This window comes from Micropterus dolomieu, linkage group LG22 (assembly GCF_021292245.1).
Source record: "Micropterus dolomieu isolate WLL.071019.BEF.003 ecotype Adirondacks linkage group LG22, ASM2129224v1, whole genome shotgun sequence".
Taxonomy (NCBI): Eukaryota; Metazoa; Chordata; class Actinopteri; order Centrarchiformes; family Centrarchidae; genus Micropterus; species Micropterus dolomieu.
The window spans coordinates 21,353,757-21,374,816 of NC_060171.1; the positions used below are offsets into that span (position 1 = coordinate 21,353,757).

At 40.9% G+C, this 21,060-nt stretch overlaps 1 protein-coding gene across 1 annotated transcript in view; it reads right to left on the reverse strand.

Moving 5' to 3' along the window:
• The window catches only part of LOC123961615 (BTG3 associated nuclear protein), a 56,923-nt gene that overhangs the window by 33,079 nt on the left and 2,784 nt on the right, over positions 1-21,060 (reverse strand). The window contains exons 3-11 of the mRNA XM_046037119.1: positions 20,806-20,915; positions 20,461-20,660; positions 18,542-18,631; positions 18,122-18,294; positions 15,338-15,577; positions 12,633-12,791; positions 8,096-8,217; positions 4,232-4,303; positions 712-756 (exon numbers count right to left, since the gene is read on the reverse strand). Of these exons, the coding sequence (XP_045893075.1) occupies positions 712-756; positions 4,232-4,303; positions 8,096-8,217; positions 12,633-12,791; positions 15,338-15,577; positions 18,122-18,294; positions 18,542-18,631; positions 20,461-20,660; positions 20,806-20,915 (1,211 nt within the window). The remainder of the gene's footprint in view (positions 1-711; positions 757-4,231; positions 4,304-8,095; positions 8,218-12,632; positions 12,792-15,337; positions 15,578-18,121; positions 18,295-18,541; positions 18,632-20,460; positions 20,661-20,805; positions 20,916-21,060) is intronic.

Genomic DNA, 21,060 nt, shown 5'->3' on the forward strand with positions numbered 1-21,060 from the left:
GATGATATGTCTACAAAATCCCTGACTTTGTGCAAGTGTACCTAGAATAATTTGTGCTGTTCTGAAGGCAAAGGGTGGTCACACCAAATTGATTGATGCATTTCTTCTAGTCATTCACTTTGCATTTTGTTAATTTATAAAAATGATCTATTAAAATGTCTATTCTTGAAAGCATTCCTAGTTTACAGCATTTTTCAACACCTGTAGTATACAGTATGGTACTGTACTTCTGGCTTCTATTGCATGTTATTACTCCATCTGTCTTTTTCTATGAGTCCTATCTAGAGTTAGTCAAAATAAAGGGGAAAATGGACATAGAGGTAGGTGTGATGTTTGTTTGCCAGGTGAATGTGGCCGTCATGAACACTGCATTGGTCAAAACAAGTAAAATATTCAGCAAAATACTCCTAACACACCAACATCAGGGTCGCCAAACTCCCAGTGACAGTACAACACAAGTGACATCAAGTCACCAAGGTTCACTACCCTGAATGACAAAAACGCAAACATTCAGCATCTGCCGGGTGCAGTCACATGGAATAACAAACAACAAAAACATGGATAAAATGATGACAACACAACACATATCTACCATGTATGGACATACTATGCACTTAAGTAAGAAGTGATGCAAATATGTGGTTTACGATCTACAACATGGATTAATTAGTGAATTATAACTCCTGTAGTTTAGCGTGAATGTGTTCTTACCTGTCCATCCTGACCAACATGTACCTGGTGGATCTGGAGATTTCCCTGAAATAGAGAAGTCATATGTCATGCCAAAAGCCTGACGCCACATTATCTACACACACAATCATGTAGCTATTTTGACTAGCAAACATAAAGCCATGAAAAGATGCATCTTGCCCATTTCTTATCCATTATATTTGCCTTAACCTGAGCATCTTCACAAGGTGATTCAAGCTATTACATAGTGGACTCTCATGATCAACAAGCAAAGTGCAGCATAACAGTGTAAATATCTGAGAAGTGTCAGAACTGTTTTTTGATTCTGAGCATGCAGATTTGCCAAAAGAGTGTTTTTACATGATGACGCAAGAGTTGATAAGTGGATGCAATGTCCTTTTTTTTTTACATATATCAACTATTCTGTCATTTCTGGCTACATAGAGTCTCCTCTAAACAAAAACAGATGCCCATACACACAGGCACAAGCCCATCGCTGTCTCATCAAGATGCAATGACCATCATAAAGTCGCTAAACACCCACATTGATGTTAACAAGACCACATGAGAGAGGACATCATTTAAGCCATATTTAGCCAACCCCAAGTTTCAGCTGTTTTCTCTTGCTAATTGTATTTCATGTATACACCAAGTGCTGCTGGAGCTGCCATATGGCCAGAGAGCAGTGTAATCTCTCAAACAGCTCATTTCCTTTTCACGCACGCTAAAACCAATGTCTTTGATGAAAGGGGTCCGTTCCTAATGAAAACATATTCCATGAGTGGCAGTTGGGAAAAGTGGGATTTTGTTGCTAAGCTTTGAACTCCAAAAACAAACAATATCATGGAATAGGAAGGAGAGAAGAGAAGAAAATCTGGGCTCAGCCACAAAGAGCAGGAAAGACTTTAGAGCTTATCTGCCTCCAATTCACTCTGTCTCTCTCACTCGATCATGCATTTCTACCTCTGAGTGTCTTTTAGCACAAGTGAATGGCAAATGAGAAAAACACTTGGTCTAGGTGTCAATTGCTTTTGCACAAATGTCAAGCTGCCTTGAATGTGTGCCACGTACATATACAGTATGTGTTTACATGTGTATGTGGGCACAAAGACTGGCGCCTTGAAATAAATCCCTCTCCCACATTCTCGAAAAAAAAAAATCACTAACAATGACGCTGATGCGGAAATTCCTCTTCAGCAGCCGGTGTGGTTTGGAGTTAGATTTTGATTTCAACTGGCAGGCCAGTGCTATATCTGCATGCAGAGTTCATGTCTGGTGGGGGACATGAGACATCTGGGCTTTAGGGCTATGTGGAAACAAATGTCATAACCCCATACATAAGTAGGAGCATATAAACATTAAGATGCTCTATATGGAACATCTGCTTTAGCTGAAATTCACTTAAATGTTGTCAAGTATTACTCGGGTTGATAATGCTTCACTGGGATGGCAATTTGGAAGAAATATACACAGCTACACAAATGTTTAATGATTCTTACAAAACTTATTTGACAGATGAAAAATAATAGTTTGCTGTATTTAACGGCTCTTCCTTCTCCTCCTATTAGAAGTAGACTAGTTTAGTCTCTCCAAAATGTGAGTTGTGCAATCACAAATTTGATCAATCATTGGGAAATAATAATAATTCTTCTTCCACACAGCTGAAAGGGGATCAACCCCAATTGTCTGAAAAACACTTGGCGAGTGTTCAAGTGACAGAGAGCTTCATCAAGGGAAACTGTAGCTTGGTAGAGTAATGCACTGGTCAGTAGTTCTCCTTGTTGACCTAAATAACAACAACTTAACTCTACTTCTGCACAGTTGTAGTGTATTTAACAGATGTGATGTTTCCAAAATGTTATATTTATAGGCATTCCTTTGTTTGTGATTGCTGATTACTGTTTCAACGATTAATTTCAATTCATTTATATAACACCATTTCATCTCATTTCACTTTTCATATAGAGCAGGTCTAGACCGTACTCTATGTAATATTGTTTACAGTGGCCCAACAATTCTTACCATGAGCATGCACTTGGCAACACAGGCAAGGAAAAACTTCCTTTTAAGACGCAGAAACCCAGAGGAGAACCATGACTCAGGGCGGCCGGCTATCTGTCTCGATAGGATTCAAATCTATCAATTCCACCATTCACTGGCTAAATAAAAACAAGTCTTTGTTTCAGTAAAATTGTGTAGAAAAAATGCCATATGTCTGAGGGTGATCAAGGGCACCAGCACTGCATTAACCCTCTTGGGCATGGAGTTCACCAGAGCTTCACAGGTTGCCACTGGAGTCCTCTTCCACTCCTCCATGACGACATCACGGGGCTGGTGGATGTTAGAGACCTTGCGCTCCTCCACCTTCCGTTTGAAGATGCCCCACAGATGCTCAATAGGGTTTAGGTCTGGAGACATGCTTGGACAGTCCATCACCTTTACCCTCAGCTTCTTTAGCAAGGCAGTGATCGTCTAGGAGGTGTGTTTTGGGTTGTTATCATGTTAGAAAACTGCCCTGTGGCCCAGTCTACAAAGGGAGGGGATCATGCTCTGCTTCAGTATGTCACAGTACCTGTTGGCATTCATGGTTCCCTCAATGAACTGTAGCTCCTCAGTGCCGGCAGCACTCATGCAGCCAAAACCATTGGGGGGACAGCAAATTTACATAAGCTGTACACCTACTACTTTACATTGTAGCAAAGTGTCACATGAAAAGATATAATTAAATATTTACAAAAATGTGAGGGGTGTACTCACTTTTGTGAGATACTGTATAACGGGTTATTTCAAATGGTCAGTCAAATAAAGTCATTAGGAAGTTTTTCCTTGCATCTGTCGCCTAGTGCTTGCTCTTGGTGGGAACTGTTGGGTTTCTGTAAACATCATCACAGAGTACGGTCTAGACCTGCTCTTTTATGAAAAGCGCTCTGAGATAACTGTTGTTGTGATTTGGCGCTATATAAATAAAATTGAATTGAATAGCTGACCAGATGTCGACCAAATTACAAACCAAACATCCAACACAACATACTGACACTCCCACACTAAAGTAGACAACATTATTTTTCTTCCCAACAACCCCATTTCTTTCTCAAGCACGAGTTTACGGTAAAGCCTAAAATCCACTCCGGCTACGGCACGTTACGGCTAATTACTGCCATTATAGTCGATGCCTTTGAGTCCACCAGATGCGGCCGTAGCGCGTCCCAGAAGCGGCTCTCCGCTCCGCAGAGAATACGTAGCAGGTCAATTTTTACCGCTAGCCGTGTCATGCAGCTCTTCTGTGAAGAAGGTAATATAAGCACAAAAAGGACAAATTAATAACAAAAGTAAATAATGTGGGGCAGGCTACACGCTCCGCTGCTGAAACACTTCTGTGACGGTTCCAGTGGACTTTGACGCCGGGCTATGTACGGATCTAAAAAGTGCCGTAGCCGGAGTCAGTGGATTCCCAGCGTAATAGTTACATTCTGTGAGAAAAATTCTCTCTCTCACGCACGCATGCACGCACACACACACACACACACACACACACACTTGCCTCACTGTCCTGTGTGATCTGCACCTCCTCTCCTTGTGGCACCTGGGCAATGTGCAACTGACCCTGTGGAATCTGATAGACACAGATAAGAGAGAGACAGTTGATGCTGGAACAATTACACAAATATCAGCAAATTAAGACATTTGGAAAGGAATGTTTTCCTTTAATCCTAAACGACATTTGCAACTACACTGAAATCTACATATAATTACCATACAATGATAAGATTGAAACAATGAAGGGGAACAAAATCCATAGTCTTTGTTCTGTGTGATATCTTCTAATTTCCTCCAGCTTTGGAAGACATCCACATGATTTGTCTAACTCACACTGGTGAAGCCTCATGTAAGCTTCAGTTGAACATTTGAATACATTTTTGTAGGGAAGGAGGACTGTGGACTACACTGAAATCACACCAGGAAAAGATCTCTTTATGGCCAGTATGAACTGAAGGGCTGATTACACAAAGCCAAATCTGTTTTGATGTTCATATGGGTATAACACAATTGATTTAAGACTTGAAAAATTGTACACCTATCCTTTAGGCTTCATGTTAGCTGCTGTGTACAGAATGTGATTGAAAATAATTAACTAAGCAGCCCTAGTGTGGTACATGTAATCTGGCAACACCACAATACTAATTTTGTTCAGGAATTATCAGACGATGGTTGCAGTGCTGAATCACAAGTAGTAGGTTTGATAGATCTTCTCTGCTCTAATAACAGCACTCTTAAATTTCACATTCAGCTGCACCCTTTAATACTCTGTGTGTCGGGAGGGTAAAACTACACAGTGAGTTCCTCACAATCATTCTCTCCCACTCTTCCACATTCAACCCAACTTCTCTTCCTGCCTGACAAAATCATTATATTCAAGTTACTTGTTGGGCATTTTAGTAATTTATTTCTGTATTAAAAGCAGGTGGCGTTTACATACAGGAGACTCGCTCTCCCTCTCAACAGCGGGGTCGATCATATGGAGGTAGTTCAGTTTCTGGAGGGCAGATGTGAAACAAACAACTATGCAAAATCTACTACAAACAGTTGCTACTGACGCCAGCAGTGCCACAAATCTAACCCTTCACCTAAAACCAGCCATCAGTGCAGAATGACAAATGCATAAAAATAATAATGTAAAAGTGCCACAAGATGACAGTAGCTACATTTGATTTAAAGTTCTTTTAAACTTTTTTCCATCTATCTGATTCAAGAGAGGCCATGTATGACAGTATGGGACTTGGAAATCTACAGGTGACAGGTAGCTGATTTGGATAGACATACAAGTTACTGTGATGTAGGTGACCATGCATCATAACTGATCTTACCATGTTGGTTTTGCACATGCAGTGGTTTTTTCATCTTTTTTTCAGCCACTCATATGTTGAAAGCAGCAGCAAATTAAACTGTCTGTCACCCCACAACTGAAGTGTGTGCCTGTATGTACTTGTGTGCGCCCGCATGTGTGTGTTATTCGCAGAAACCAGTATGCAATTGGTGCCATCAAACTTTTCAGACTTAAGGAGGAAACACTTCAAATGAAGCACCTAAGACAGACATTTAGACTGTCAATTCAAGTGTTAATGTTATCCTTGTTATGGCCTTATCCTTATTTTTGAAAAGTGCTCTATAAATAAAGATTATTATTACCCGAAATACATGTTACCATTATTTTTGTTTGAGACAGCTGGCATTGCTTTGTAGCCTAGTCAACTATGTTCCATTCGATATTTGCAATGGCCAAATGCTAAAGGCTACCATGTTTAGGCTAGGCGATCATTTTTCCTTTCACCAATGTCCTTTTTATTTTTTTTAATTTATTAGTGGTATCAAATTGTGTATTGAGAATCGTGGAATATAACTGGTATTTGTATCAGCTACTAAATTTCTAGAACCGTGACATCCCTACAATAAGGTCAACAACAACCTGTGTATGTAGACAAAGCTTAGTATTGTGTCTTTCATTATTTAGAATTTTATGTTATGCTTTTGGAGCGGTCTTGTCCTGTTCTTTGTTGAAATGATGAGATGTTTCATCCTCAAAAACCTTCTAGTCTCCCTGAGTGAATGTAAGATACCAAATAGTAGATGCTATTTGTTTTCAGTTATCACTCCCAAAGCCAATGCAATTACTTATTTACATAGACATTGTAGATACGTGAACTAGGATTGTTCCGGATGGCGATTGTATTGCTTATCGCTGATTGAAGGGATGATTAGCGATTGGTTTTTCATGGGTTGATATTAAGGCAATTTTATCTAACTCACTATCAGAACTAAAATGACATAAGAACAGTCTCTAGCGTCTGCACCCCACTGCAGTGTTTCCCATTCATTGATTTATTTGTGGCGACACCACGCCACAATATCAATGCTGACCGCCGCCACATATTATGTAAAATATAATTCATTGTGGAGCTGCGCCCAGCGCATAGATTCACTCAGCACCACTGCTTGTTCGCTCGCTCCCTCTCTCTCCCTCCCTCTCACACAAACACATTGAAATGGAGCCGTGTTTATAGAAAAACTAATGCATTGAAGTTATCTCTGAGAAATTAGTCTATCTATTTTCTTAATACTGTCAATGTCGGAGACCGATATGTTAACGTTAGAGTACAGCTGGGTTGTCGAGGTTGACATGCTGTACATAGGTGCTATCGATTGCACCCTACTTCTCCCCGCCGCGCGGTCGCGGCACCACAGTTACACGGTAATTATGTGGGAAACACCGTACTGTGCATTTACAGATGTTTCTGGTGGGTTCTCTTAAAGCTAATAAGCCTGTTTCTTCCATGCTGGCATTTGACTGACTTGCTGCAACGTAACACTGCCCCCTGGCAATCAGATCGCCAATCGGTGATCTCAAGTAGCCATGATCAGACGATATGAAAATAGAGACGATCGCCCAAGCCTAATGTGAACAATTCTTATGGAAATGATTAAAATAAAATATTTTTAAAAACTGCATCATTGGTATTAACAGCATAATGCAGTAACTTAAACTGCAAAATGGGAGCAGATCAGAAAAAAACAAGGAGACTTCATACTAAAACAAAGTTTTAGGGAGTTAGAAATAAAAACCTGTCTCTAAGCCTAATGTTCACCTAGTATAATCAGATTATGAGTTCTAATTATAACCACATTTTTTTGTTGGTAACACTGACTTTGCAACTCACACACACATGCACTAAAAGCACTAGGAAGATGAGGAGCCTCATTTAAAAATCCCTTCATAACATCGTCTCTCAGCTTGTGTGTATCTACCACTGGCTGTTTGAAAGCACAACAAGTAAACACCAATGGGCCATGATGAACTCATTTAATTAAAGGCTGTAACCCTCAAGACATCAACCTTTACTGATACCTGGCATTTAATCATTACTTTGATCAATTCCACAGACACGTTATAACTTATTTAAGACATTCAACAGGCCACAAGAGTTTTAAAAAGTGACCGGTTCCTCACTTGTCCCTTAAAATCAGGTATTTTGAGTGATTTCAGGGCAAAAAGTCAGGATATGTCACTTTCCCTTTGTCAGCCCACCCATAACGCTATCGTGGGCCTGACTGTGACCTTTAGCCATAACAGCTGCAAAAGGTCATCCAATCCTTGAGCATGGGAAACTGACATAAGCTGCAATATATTTCTGCAGAACACTGAATGCTGAATGAGTCACTGTGGTGGGTGGCGTGACCCGTCCTCTTGCATGAGGTTGTAAGCTACATATCTGATAAATATCGTGACAAAGGGGGACAAAGACGCATACTGTCAGAGAATACTTTGTTGTGGGTTTGTTGTGTGCCTTTAAATTAAAAATGTTTGCTTATGGATTCAGAAAGACTGAGGGATAAAATGTCTGACACTCACCACCTGAACTTGTCCATCCTCGCCAATACGGTGGAACTGGACCTGTTGATTGGCCAGTGTGTAGTGCAAGGTCTGCTGGGTGGCAGTCTCAATGTGTGCCGTTTCTTCTGCGAGGCCTCCCTCTGGTTAGGAGGACAAGAAGTATGGTCATTGGTGCACTCATGTATACAGCGGAAGTAGGTCAGGAATACAGGGGAAATGATTCCAGCATACACAAGAAATAAAAATGAGGTCTCTAAGACACACACTCACACATGAACATGTAAGGGGCCTTAGCAACCTCTTGTAAAAAAAAAAATAAATAAACACAGGCTAATTCCCAGGCCATCTGTTGGATGATGGCATGTTTATACTTTATCAAACGCCTAAATACACAACAAGGACTCTCCAGCTAGCCATCCAAACACACTCATGGTCGAGCAGCCAAACACAAACTCCAGGCCTCAGTCTAAACACCCGCTATCACACAAGCAGTCTGAAAACCCTGCACGGAGCTATTGCAGCTCCACACCAACCCAAAAAAACGTCAAGGCTCCATGTCAGCAATCAAATACAGCAGAGCGTTCAGTGACAGCGATGTCCACACCGCAGGCCACAAAATAAACAAAATCACACCTTCTCTTGAAAGATGCCAAAATGTGCAGCAATAAAAAGGCCATTTGGGAGAAGTGAGGGCTGAAAGGATTTGAGGTAATTTCTTGTAAAATTCTGACAACCTATTGAGCATGGAAAAAACAAATCCAAGGAATGTAGCTTTAAATGACTAAAACGTAGGGCACATATCGCATACACCTCAAAAGTTCTGTTTCCTGTCATGTTGCTTTGAAAAGTAAGGCTGTCTCCGATCTTTCGTTATTACTGCTATGTTCTATATTATGTAAATAAGCCTCAGTACTTTTGTTTGCCAGACGAGGAAGCAAGAGCCAGGTGGCTTGTGAAAACTACAGTTTTGGTATGAGCTCTCCTTGCTGGTTCACTGATAAACAGTGGTTTTGAAAGCAGAAGAAATGCCTCTTTCTTGTCTATAAACATGTAATCTGATTGAGGAAGGAATGATTGTTTTTGCATGGACCATCTGAACTAGTATTTGTGCTATACACTCTGGGGGGGCGGGGGGCTGAAAAGTCAGGGCCTGACAATCCTCCCTAGTGTGTGCTCACAGGATATTTGGGTTTCCCCTACAGTCTTACTTTTCCTTGGTCAGAGGTGAGAGGTGATGGCTCACAGGGAGAGAAGGACAGCAGGCATTGTGAGCAGATTGCAACCACCTGCAGCAATACACACTGTTTCTGCATTTGGGTTCAGGTCTTAAAATAGCTTTCATATAGCTGATGAAATAAGACCTGTTTGACTTCACCGTGTGTGACTGTGGGGGAAACTTTAAATTAAATCACTTGTCTTTTGGTACAAAGCAGCCAATCAGTCAGAAAAAGTCAAATTATGTAACTTATGTAACAAAATTTACCAACTGAAAATTTGAACCAAGTTTATGTGCTCCAGCGTAATACTAATGGAAAGCATTTAGGTGGACAAGTAACATTTTACATGCAGTTAACATTTTTTAGAAATAACTATTCATTCAAGGTTATTCATAGTAAGCTTTGGTCACAACCATAAGAAAACTTTGGCTATCAAGATGATAAAGTTGACAGGCTGACACGACAGAGAAAACACAGCATCAGTTCAAATTCAAAGCTCAAAGTTGGAAAAAAAATTAATGAGTTCCATACAAGCCAATAATTGTGACGTGCTGCTCCACCAAAACCCGTCCAAACTGAAAACCATTGGTGGTGTCACTGGCCTGTAAGCCAAAGAAAATGCAGCTGATGTTTCCTTTTTTTTGGGTCTATAGTTGATTCTCACGACTGTGCATGCTGTTTGATTGGAAAACAACCACAGAAACGTAGCAACGTTATCAGCTGATTTAGACTTATGAGAGCCAGGTAGGTATTAGTTTTCTCAGACTTTAGAGATAATGTTAATGTGCTCATTCCCAAAGCATTTCACAAGAAAGGTGTTAAAAGATTGCTAAGTACTTTGATTTTTGAAATTAATTAATGTTATTTTTAAAACACAATCTAGTGTTTAACTTGTTGGAATTCATGTGAGTGAGTACACATCTGTATTAGGGTTGGGCTGACTGACTTGTTTGACAGTCCATCTGCGATGGCTAACAGACATCACAACGTTGAGCCAGCATAGTGATTGTAAACCCCCCCCCCAGCAAAAAAAACCTAACATTTCACATTATATCCCATCCTGTGAAAGCAGGTTTTATTGACCACCAACACTCTTATTATTGTTTGCTCTATTTTCTCCATCAGCAGTATATTTTATAAAAGACTGAGAACTCGTCCTTTTTCCCGGATATTTCCACCTGCGATCCGTTATCACGGCAGCAGGTGAGCCACACGTTGGCTTATTAATGATGCAGCCTATCAAACAACTGAAACCAACATCTGCAACGGTGAACACACACTCTGTGTTCCCAGGTTGCTTTACCTGGTCCTTGCGTAAAATATCCACTGCGATTTGTAACATAACTTAATAGTTTACCAGTTTTTTTTTTACCGAGTGAAGTCTGTACAAGAACACAAGCACATAAGACGACTGCTGCCCGCCCGCGCACCCGATGACATCGTCCATCCCGATGTTTCATTGTAGACATCGTCCGATGGAAATTTTGTAGACATCGCCCAACCCTAATCTGCTTGCTTCTTTGTCATATTAGTGTATTTTGTATGTTGTATGTAATGATACACAGGAAAGAACCTTTGAAAAGGGAGGGGGTCGTCTTAGATTTGATAATATACATAATTTTTTTAACAGATTCAACGCTCTTTTTTTCTGTCTCTCTGACACTGTTGCTGTGTCTCTCTTTCTCTATATGGCTGTCATTGGTACTATTAACATTAACGTCTGAATTAGGCCTGCACAATATGGGGAAAATCTATCTATTGCACATACTTACAGTAACGAGCATAGTTGTCATCAACTGAAGTTATCTTGTCATTAACTTCACCTTCACTGTCCCCACCACAGCCTCTCTGCTCTGCTGGCCGCTGTGTGTGTGTGTGTGTGTGTGTGTGTGTGTGTGTGTGTGTGTGTGTGCACGCACACACATGTGAGATGGACACTAATATTTTAATGAGTCATGGAGCCCACACAAAGCACAGTCAAGAGGCTGCAGCCTGATAATAAACACTACGGTCTTTCAGGAAGTCTTTTGTGATGTGTTTATCGTGCAAGTTCATATCGCAACGACAATGAAAATATGATTTATCGGTCAGCACTAGTCTCAATCTTAAACGTCTCATATTAAGCAAAAATCCACTTTTTCATGTATTTTCAACCTGATGATGTGTCCACAGTGTGTCCAAACTATGTGAAAAAAAAAAAAGAAAACACAGTTGTCTAAATAACACGTTAATTTCAATCAATTAATTATAGGAAAAATAACAACATTCAACGCAAATTCATCATTTTGAGGTCAAAGGGACATTTGTGAGGTTATGGCCTGAGATGTAAAACAGGGGCAGACTGGCCATTGCCGGTGGTCATACAGTTTTTATTTTTTTTTAAATATTGTTTATTTTAAAATTCCTAATGTACTTTATGATCCGCAACCAGCTAGCTGGCCGGTCAGCTGCAGCGGAACGCTCTCTGTGTGACTGTCAGACTGGGCCAAACTAATAATTTTAAGATTGTGGGGGGATATGACTCCTAACTTGGACCGATCCTCGTTTTTGCTGATATCTGAAAACTGAAAACTTCTTCTTCTTCTTGAGCGCAGTGTACAACCCCGCCCACTGAACACCTACCGAATAAACTGCTCTCAGCCCCACTCGTCCAACACAACACCACGTGCTCATCACAACGACCTAGAGCTGGAGGTTGAGGCAGAGCAGGTGGATGACATCAGAGGGAAAACCAGAATATATTTTCTCCATAAAATCCACTTTCAACAAAATCAGTGAATAAAATTGTGTTTTGTACAATAATCAGTGAGGCCTAGCCAGTCCTATCTCCACACCTCGGTTCGCCAGTCTTGCTCCCTGACAGACTTCCTGGAAGCTGGCCAATCAGAAGAAAGTGGGCTTTTAATAAGGTTGGCCAGGACAGCGTGAGGAAAATAAGGTGTTTTTTAAATATTAAAGGATGTAAACATTTCCTAGTAGACACCCAAAATAACAGTATGAAACTGAAAATTAGGACCATACACACAGTATTTATAAACACACACACATACACACCAGGGTTGGGCCGATCTGCAATGGCTGACAGATGTCATAATGTTGAGTGGGCATCGTGATTGTGTACATAGCCCAACCCTAACACACACACACACACACACACACACACACACACACAAGACCACATCCTAGATAGCATGCATCATGGTCATGATACACAGAAAGTTATACAGATCTTGGAATGTCTTCTAAGTCTAAGTAGTAGGTGCCTTCTTTTCTGCAACGCTTTAGCAGCACAGACAAATACTTGCTTTACAGCCGCCTGATAATAATCAGTATTTTACCTCCGGATGTACAGCGAGGCGTGCGTTTGGAGAAGCTTTTGACAGCCAGACTCTGGCCACGCTGCTTGCGTCTCCAGGCGGTGCGACACTTTGAGTCGATACTTTGCTTGATGCGGTACCAGTCTGACTCAGTGATGCCAAATTTGTGAAACAAGTGGCCTGTGGAGACAAGGAGAGGTCATAGGTCATGTCATACTGTATAAATAATCAAATATTGTAGGCTTGGTCATGAATGGATGTATCCTTTGTCCAAATTGATCTGTCAGCTAGGCTTTCTTCTTTTCATTGTTTCGATATGTTTTCTTGTCCAGGAAATGCTCCCTTCTTTCTGTTTCAGTAGTGCAGGAAACTAAATAGGCTGCTTTGGGTTTTAGTGGAGGACACAAGCAAGTCTTCTATACTTAAAATATTTACACATGCCCTCATGTAAACTAGTTGAAGGTAACGTCAGCAGCAATATGTTGAATAGTATAGCATAGTAGCCAGGATAATTCATTAGCAACAATATCACAGGCTGACAATGTCAGCTGCACATTTTGTAGGGGAAATATTGTTTTACAATTAAATTTAAAAGGTTGTGTCTCGTGGAATTACAATGTGTATGTGGTAGGCATTGTGATTGTACGCCCTCCACCCACAAACCCCTCCCCTCAATTTTTCATATTATACCGCCCTGCAAGCGGATTTTAATCCCCACAAACATTATTATTATTTTTAAATACACCTGACTTGGACTTTTCTTCTCCCCACACTCAAGACGCACCTACACCTCTGGTCTCTCTCTGTCCCCTCTCTGCCCAAAAGACACAGAACTCCTCTTTTTAACAGAGTTTTCCACACGGGATCCATTGTCACCGCAGCGGCTGTCGGCTTGTTAATGACGTAGCCTAACAAACAACCAAAACCAACATCCACACTCTGTGTTCACTGTTGCTTTATCTGGTCCCTACTTGTAAAATGTCCACAACTTGTAAAGCCAGTGAACACATGCCTTTATAAGACGGACGTAAGGACAATGTGTTTATACACTGTACAAAATTATAAACGCAACACTTTTTTTGAAGAGCATTGGACCAAAATTCCACAGGCCACAATCAACAACTTGATCAACTCTATGCGAAGGAGATGTGTTGCACTGCGTGAGGCAAATGGTGGTCACACCAGATTCTAACTGGTTTCCAAACCCCCCTGGCAGATTTGTGAACAATATTTGATAGAAATAGGCCTTTTGTCTACATAGAGAAAGGCTTAGATCTTTGAGTTAAGCTCATGATGAATGGGGGCAAAAACAAAAGTGTTGCGTTTATAATTTTGATCAGTTTTTTAGGGTCACTAGATCTGCATCAATGTACACTTTTATGAAAACCTCCCACAGTGGAGATACTGTATGTGCGGGTGAGCCTGGGTGCAGCTGTATTTAGTGTCCTTCTACCGCAGTGTTATGGACTGTTTAAAGGGCGTGAGCCACTTGAAAGCACTTTTACTACATAAATTAACAGCAGTGCTCAGCCTGAGGGTAGAAAACATGACAGCAGGGGAAGCTCAGGGGTATCTGCAGAGAGTGGGATGGCAGTGCACGACAGCCTTTTCACACCTGATGGGTCCTGTACAGGCAGGCAGAGCAGTCACTCCTTTTCATTTTTTTTAGGCAGGCAGAATGAGTCACTAAAAAGTCACCTGACCCTGCTCCAACCTCTGCATAGCTCTATGTCAGACCAAATCTGCATGTAACTACACACCCACACTGCTGGGAAGAAATTCAGGCAACTAAGTATACTAACAGTTACGTATGCTATGGGGGATATTTACTAAAACCTCCTGCAGGGGGCACAAGCTGTACTTCAAAGGAAAGGCTACACCTTAAAGAGCCCCTCTTTACACTGCAACATATTAACAATATAAATATAGTATATAGTCCCAGAACTTTCATAAATATCCGTCTGTCTACCATCATAACCCTGACTCTGCTTAATCATGAATCAAAGCATTCACTGAATTGAGGGTGACTCCATAAGGATCTTTCTACCAGACATGTGCTTGTCATTTAGAGCCTGGTATGTTCTAAAATGTGTTGCACATTTATGCGTGTGTGCAATGATGAATGCATGTTGTTGTAACCCGCCTTGTGAATACAGACTGAAGTCTATTTCTGTGTTCAATTCAGAGCTGCTTTGTAATGGAACAGGGGTAAAATGTGGAGAGGTCTCACAGGGTTCATTTAACGCTTAGAGGGGGTTAAGGATTCAAACACCGGGTGAGTGAAATTAATTAATGCAATTTAAACTATGCAAAATCGTGTACTAATCATGAGATAAACAGTGGTTACAAGACACTGCCTCAGTAGTTACAAGTGGGTCATTTTGCCAATGAAGTTATCACAAACTGGCAAGTTCAAACTGCTCAGAAACACTTGACAAGCAGATATGCTGGAGGGTCAGAACAGCAAAATGTCACCTCCCACGCATTCTTATAATAAGGATATATTTTCTTTCTGGATTCACTTCCCAGGTTTGATGGGGTATGTCAGTGGCAGCAGCTGGTACATAAAAAGACGCAAATTTTTTGTAAACTGGGCTGTCATGGAATAATGTTTACCACCAGGTATGGCACCTCTTTGTCAAAAACCACATAGTGAAGGAGGTGGCATGAAATTGATAAAACTTCTGAACACTAGACGGTTATGATATAATTGCAGGAGGACTCACAACGAATGCCATAAATCATGAGCGGGTCCAGCTGCTTCTTGCCGTGTTTGCCCTGGCCAGAGAGGTTTGACATGGCCTGGATCTCCCGATGGAACAGGTAGTCCAACAGTGTCAGTGCCATTTTCTCTGCTGTGCGGCAGTTTGTGGAGATATGGAGCATGTCAGCTGGAGACACTGGGCAACGAACCCGCATCTCTGGGTTGTTCTCATCTCCCAACCAGGTGCCTGCAGGGTAATCATCTAGAGGAAACAGGAAATGGAACAGCCACTCAAATACAGCTGCACAGCTCTCCTTCATCAAACCTGTAGCCTGTAGAATAATCTGGCGCAGTATGAAGAAAATAATAATCTATCCATACTATAAGATCTACTTGTATGGACTTAAAGGTTGACAAATAATACACTGGTACAGAGCCACTGAGATAATTCATGTAATACAATAGCACACCCATGTGGCCGTAAAGGAGAACTAGGTATACTGTGGGCAAAGCTGTTATTATTAAATACTTATATTAAAAAACAATAGGTGGTTTGGCTGTTTCCTCAAGCGTATGTTAGCTGTTAAATCCACCACACAAACAAACACACAAACAAAAGCATGAGACACATGGCTCTGAGTACCACATGGTACCATCTAGCTAATGCTGACTAACACAGTTTTATCATGGTAACCCACAGCTGCAAATAAATGAATAATAGTTTTCCTTTGAAGATAACCAAGAACTTCCCAAGTCCACTGAAAATAACCAAACCAATAATCACAACAAATCTAACAACAATGTGGACTTAATTTAGGTTTGCCCAATTAGAAATGAACTATTCTCTCTCAAGCTCGGCCAGAACCACTGAGCAAGGCTACTGAAAACATGAATGACAGATCAGAGCATTTATCAATACATTCTGAGACAGAACCACATGGACATGAACATAACACATCAGCACAGTTTTTTTCCATTCAATATGGAGACCATCTGAAAGAGTTAGAAAGAGTTAGCCAAGTTTAACCCAGTTCCTCCTGAGCAAATGAACCCCTAATTCCTCACTCTCACGCTCACTGCCATCAGTGTGTGACTGATTGCTATCCTAGTAATCCATTACAACAGAGTTGACACAGATGACCTTGGTGCACACCATTTTCATGGTGTTTTGTCAGTTTTGTTTTTAGAGATGGGTAACTTGACCCTAAAAATACCTGTGAAGTCACACAGAATAAGAAGTCAAGTTGACTGCCTAAATCTAATAAAAAAGGTTTTGCTGTTGTTGAAATACAGTGGATAGAAAAAGTCTACACACCCCTGTTAAAATGCCAGGTTATGATGTAAAATAATGAGACAAACATAAATCATGTCAGAACTTTTTCCACTTTTAATGTGACCTATAATGTGAACATTTCAATAGAAAAACAAACTGAAATCTTCGAGGGGGGAAAAATGAAAAATAAAAACCTTACAATAACCTGATTGCATAAGTGTGCACACCCTCTTATAACTGGGGATGTGGCTGTGTTCAGAATTAACCGATCACATTCAAACTCAGGTTAACTAGAAGTCATTACACAGCTGCCATCTTTTAAAGTGACTCTGATTAATCATAAATAAAGCTCAGCTGTTCTAGTAGGATTTTCCTGATATTTTCTTAGTTGCATCTCTGAGCAAAAGCCGTGATCCGCAGAGAGCTTTCAAAGCATCAGAGAGATCTCATTGTTGAAAGACATAAGTCAGGAGACGGGTACAAAAGAATTTCCAAAGCATTAGATATACCATGGAACACAGTGAAGACAGTCATCATCAAGTGGAGAAGATATGGCACAACTGTGACTTTAGCAAGAACTGGACGTCCCTCCAAAATTGATGAAAAGATGAAAAGAAAACTGGTCAGGGACGCTTCCAAGAGGCCTACAGCAACATTAAAGGAACTGCAGGAATTTCTGGCAAGTACTGGCTGTGTGGTACATGTGACAACTATCTCCTGTATTCTTCATATGAATGGGCTATGGGGTAGGGTGGCAAGACGGAAGCCTTTTCTTACAAAGAAAAACATCCAAACACTGCTGAAGTTTGCAAAAACAAACATCAAGTGAAAATGTGTTATGGTCTGATGAAGCCAAGGTAGAACTTTTTGGCCATAATTCCAAAAGGTATGTTTGGCGCAAAAACAACACGGCACATCATCCAAGGAACAGCATACCTAAAGTGAAGCATGGTGGTGGCAGCATCATGCTTTGGGGCTGTTTTTCTTCAGCTGGAACCGGGGCCTTAGTCAGGGTGGAGGGAATTATGAACAGTTCCAAATACCAGGCAATTTTGGCACAAAACCTTCAGGCGTCGGTTAGAAAACTGAAGATGAAGAGGAAGTTCACCTTTCAGCACGACAACGACCCAAAGCACACATCCAAATCCACAAAAGCATGGCTTCACCAGAAGAAGATCAATGTTTTGGAATGGCCCAGCCAGAGCCCAGACCTGAATCCAACTGAACATCTGTGGGGTGATCTGAAGAGGGCTGTGCACAGGTGATGTCCTCGCAATCTGACAGATTTGGAGCGATTTTGCAAAAAAGAGTGGGCAAATATTGCCACGTCAAGATGTGCCATGCTAATGGACTCCTACCCAAAAAGACTGACTGCTGTAATAAAATCAAAAGGTCCTTCAACAAAGTATTAGTCTAAGGGTGTGCACACTTTCAACATTCATGTTCATTTCTATTCACTGATAGACTACAAGGGAACAAGAGCAATAACATACATAGTGTTTCTGTGTCTGTATCAGCAGCGTGAAGTCATACCTTCTGCATTGAGTGTGATGAGCGTGACATTTTGGCCATTTTGCGCATTGCTGGACTGGCCACCATTAGAAACAGAGTCACTGGCCTCTGAGCCGCTATCTTGCTCTTCCTGACTCTCCTCAGGGCCCGGCACCTTTACCAGGATTGTGTTCTGACGCCTCCTGTTCACCGTGCTAAAAACAAACGCAATCAATTTGCAATCAGTAGGTCTAACATACATGCAGATCATGGCAGTGATCACCTTGTATGAGGAATTCAGATTATGTACAGTTCTCTATTGCCTGAACTTAAATATGAGTAAAGGTACATTTGATTATTATTTTCCAATAACTACCCCAACATTGTTTATGAGGCGCTGTGTTGGGAAGGATTTGCACATTTCTGACTCACACTTGGCATACAGTATGAACATGAACTCACTTGCTGAGCAGGTTCTCCAGGGGGTTGTCTTCTTGGCTAGGGCCCTTCGGGTTTTCACTGCTCACTATCACATTTGTTTGTGGAACAACACTGAAGGAGAAAGTTCAAAAGACAATGGTTACCTAGCACATGTACAGTCCCCTCCAAAAGTATTGGAACAGTAAGGCAAATTCCTTTGTTTTTGTTGTTCACTGAAGACATTTGGGTTTAAGATCAAAAGATGAGTTCATGAGACAAGAGTTCAGAATTTCAGCTTTTATTTCCTGGTATTCACATCTAGACGTGTTAAACAACTTAGGAAATATCACCGTTTGTATTAGACCACAGCATTCTTTGGTGAGCAAAAGTAATGGAACAAATAATCTTTAAGTAAATAACATTTAATATTTGGTGGCATAACCCTTGCTTGCAATAACTGCCCCAAGCCTGCGACCCATCGACATCACCAAACTGTTGCATTCTTCATTTGTGATGCTATTCCAGGCTTTTACCGCAGCTTCTTTCAGTTCTTGTTTGTTTCGGGGTGTTTCTCCCTTTAGTCTCCTCTTGAGGAGGTGAAATGCATGCTCTATTGGGTTAAGTTCAGGTGATTGAATTGGCCAGTCTAAAACCTCCACTGTTTTCCCCTGAAGTCCTTTGTTTAGTTGGCAGTGTGCTTTGGGTCATTGTCCTGCTTCATGATCAACTTCCTCCCCATTAGTTTCAATGCATTTCGCCGTAATTTGACAGACAAAATGTTTCTGTACACTTCTGAATTCATTCTGCTGCTACCATCAGCTACATCATCAATAAATATTAATGACCCTGTTCCAGAAGCAGCCATGCACACACCACACTTTGGCCTTTCCATCACTTTGCTAGAGATTAATCTTCATCAGTCCATAAGATTGTGTTCCAGAACTTTTGCGGCTCGTCTCTGTACTTCTTTGCAAATTTCAATCTGGCCTTCTGATTCTTACTGCTGATGAGTGGTTTGCATCTTGTGGTGTGGCCTCTATATTTCTGCTCTCTGAGTCTTCTTCGAACAGTGGATTGTGATACCTTCACCCCTGCACTGTGGAGGTCGTTGGTGATGTCACTTAATGATGTTTTGGGGGGGGGGGGTTCTTCACAGCTCTCACCATATTTCTGTCATCAACTATTGTTGTTTTCCTTGGCCGACCTGTTCGACGTCTGTTGCTCAGTACACCAGTAGTTTCTTTCTTTTTCAGGACATTCCAAGTTGTTGTGCTTTCTATGCCCAATGTTTGTCCAATGGCTCTGGATGATGGTCCTTCTTTTCTCAGCTTGACAATGGCTTGCTTTTCTCCCATAGACAGCTCTCTGGTCTTCATGTTGGTTTATCCTCTTTAACAGGAAATGCAGTCTTTATAGGTTTGAGCCAAGGATGAAAATTTAGACCGGTCATTCAGAGCAATTTAATGTTTGGACAATCAACCTAAAAGGCAACACCTGGGCAACAAGAAACATCTGTCAGTCACATGTTCCAATAGTTTTGCTCACTTGAAAAATGGGTGGGTTCAAATAAAGGGTGGTATGTCCTGAGTTGTTTAACACATCTAGATGTGAATACCAGGAAATAAAAGCTGAAATTCTGAACTCTTGTCTCATACTCATCTTTTGATCTTAAACCCAAATGTCTTCAGTGAACAACAAAAACAAAGTAATTTGCCTTACCGTTCCAATACTTTTGGAGGGGACTGTATGCATGCTCGGTACAGTCTAAAATAAGTTTAAGTAATGTGGTTCTGCTAGCTCCTGTGATCACAATAAAGCTTTGTAAAATGACAAAAAGGACAATATCTCTGCATTATAAAAGACTGCACCTACTTTGGCCTGTGAATTTCAATTAATCTCCAAGTAATTGCATTCTAAGCCTAAATGGATATAATGTAACATTGGTGCAAATTGCACCTTACCATCGCACTTTGTTCCAAGTTTGAGTGGCCCCCTGAGGAGACCCAGCAACCATAGGAACCTGGATAGGACTCTTTGCACAGGGCACCATGCTGTCTAGTTTGCGTCCTAGGGCTTTACACGTTGAGTCCAGTGCCTGTAACTTTGATTCAATTCCTTCCAGTCGCTGGCTGATTGATGTGGTGAATGAGACCAACAGGTTCTGGAAACACAAATAGTAAGATGCAGTATGTGTAATCTATCCCAAAATTCAAATAAAATTTATAAATCCTATCCACTTATTATTAACCTATATGAAAATATATGAGCTTTGGACAGTGTCCATTATAGAGAGCAGAGAGTGGTACCTTAATAAAAGATATGTCTTGGTTAATGCTGTTATTCTCCTGACTGCTGCTTAATTTCCTCTTTTTCTTCTGAGGCCTTTCTTCATCATCTTCATGATTGTCCAGCATGTCTGGCATGAATCAAATAATCCAAGGTAATAGCATTGAGTATCTGATGATACCGAGCCCAGTCCCATATTCACTGTTTATTATACAGATTTTAAATAATACAGTTGCACAGTGCACTTAGTGTAAGTAAGCTAACATTAAAGCTTC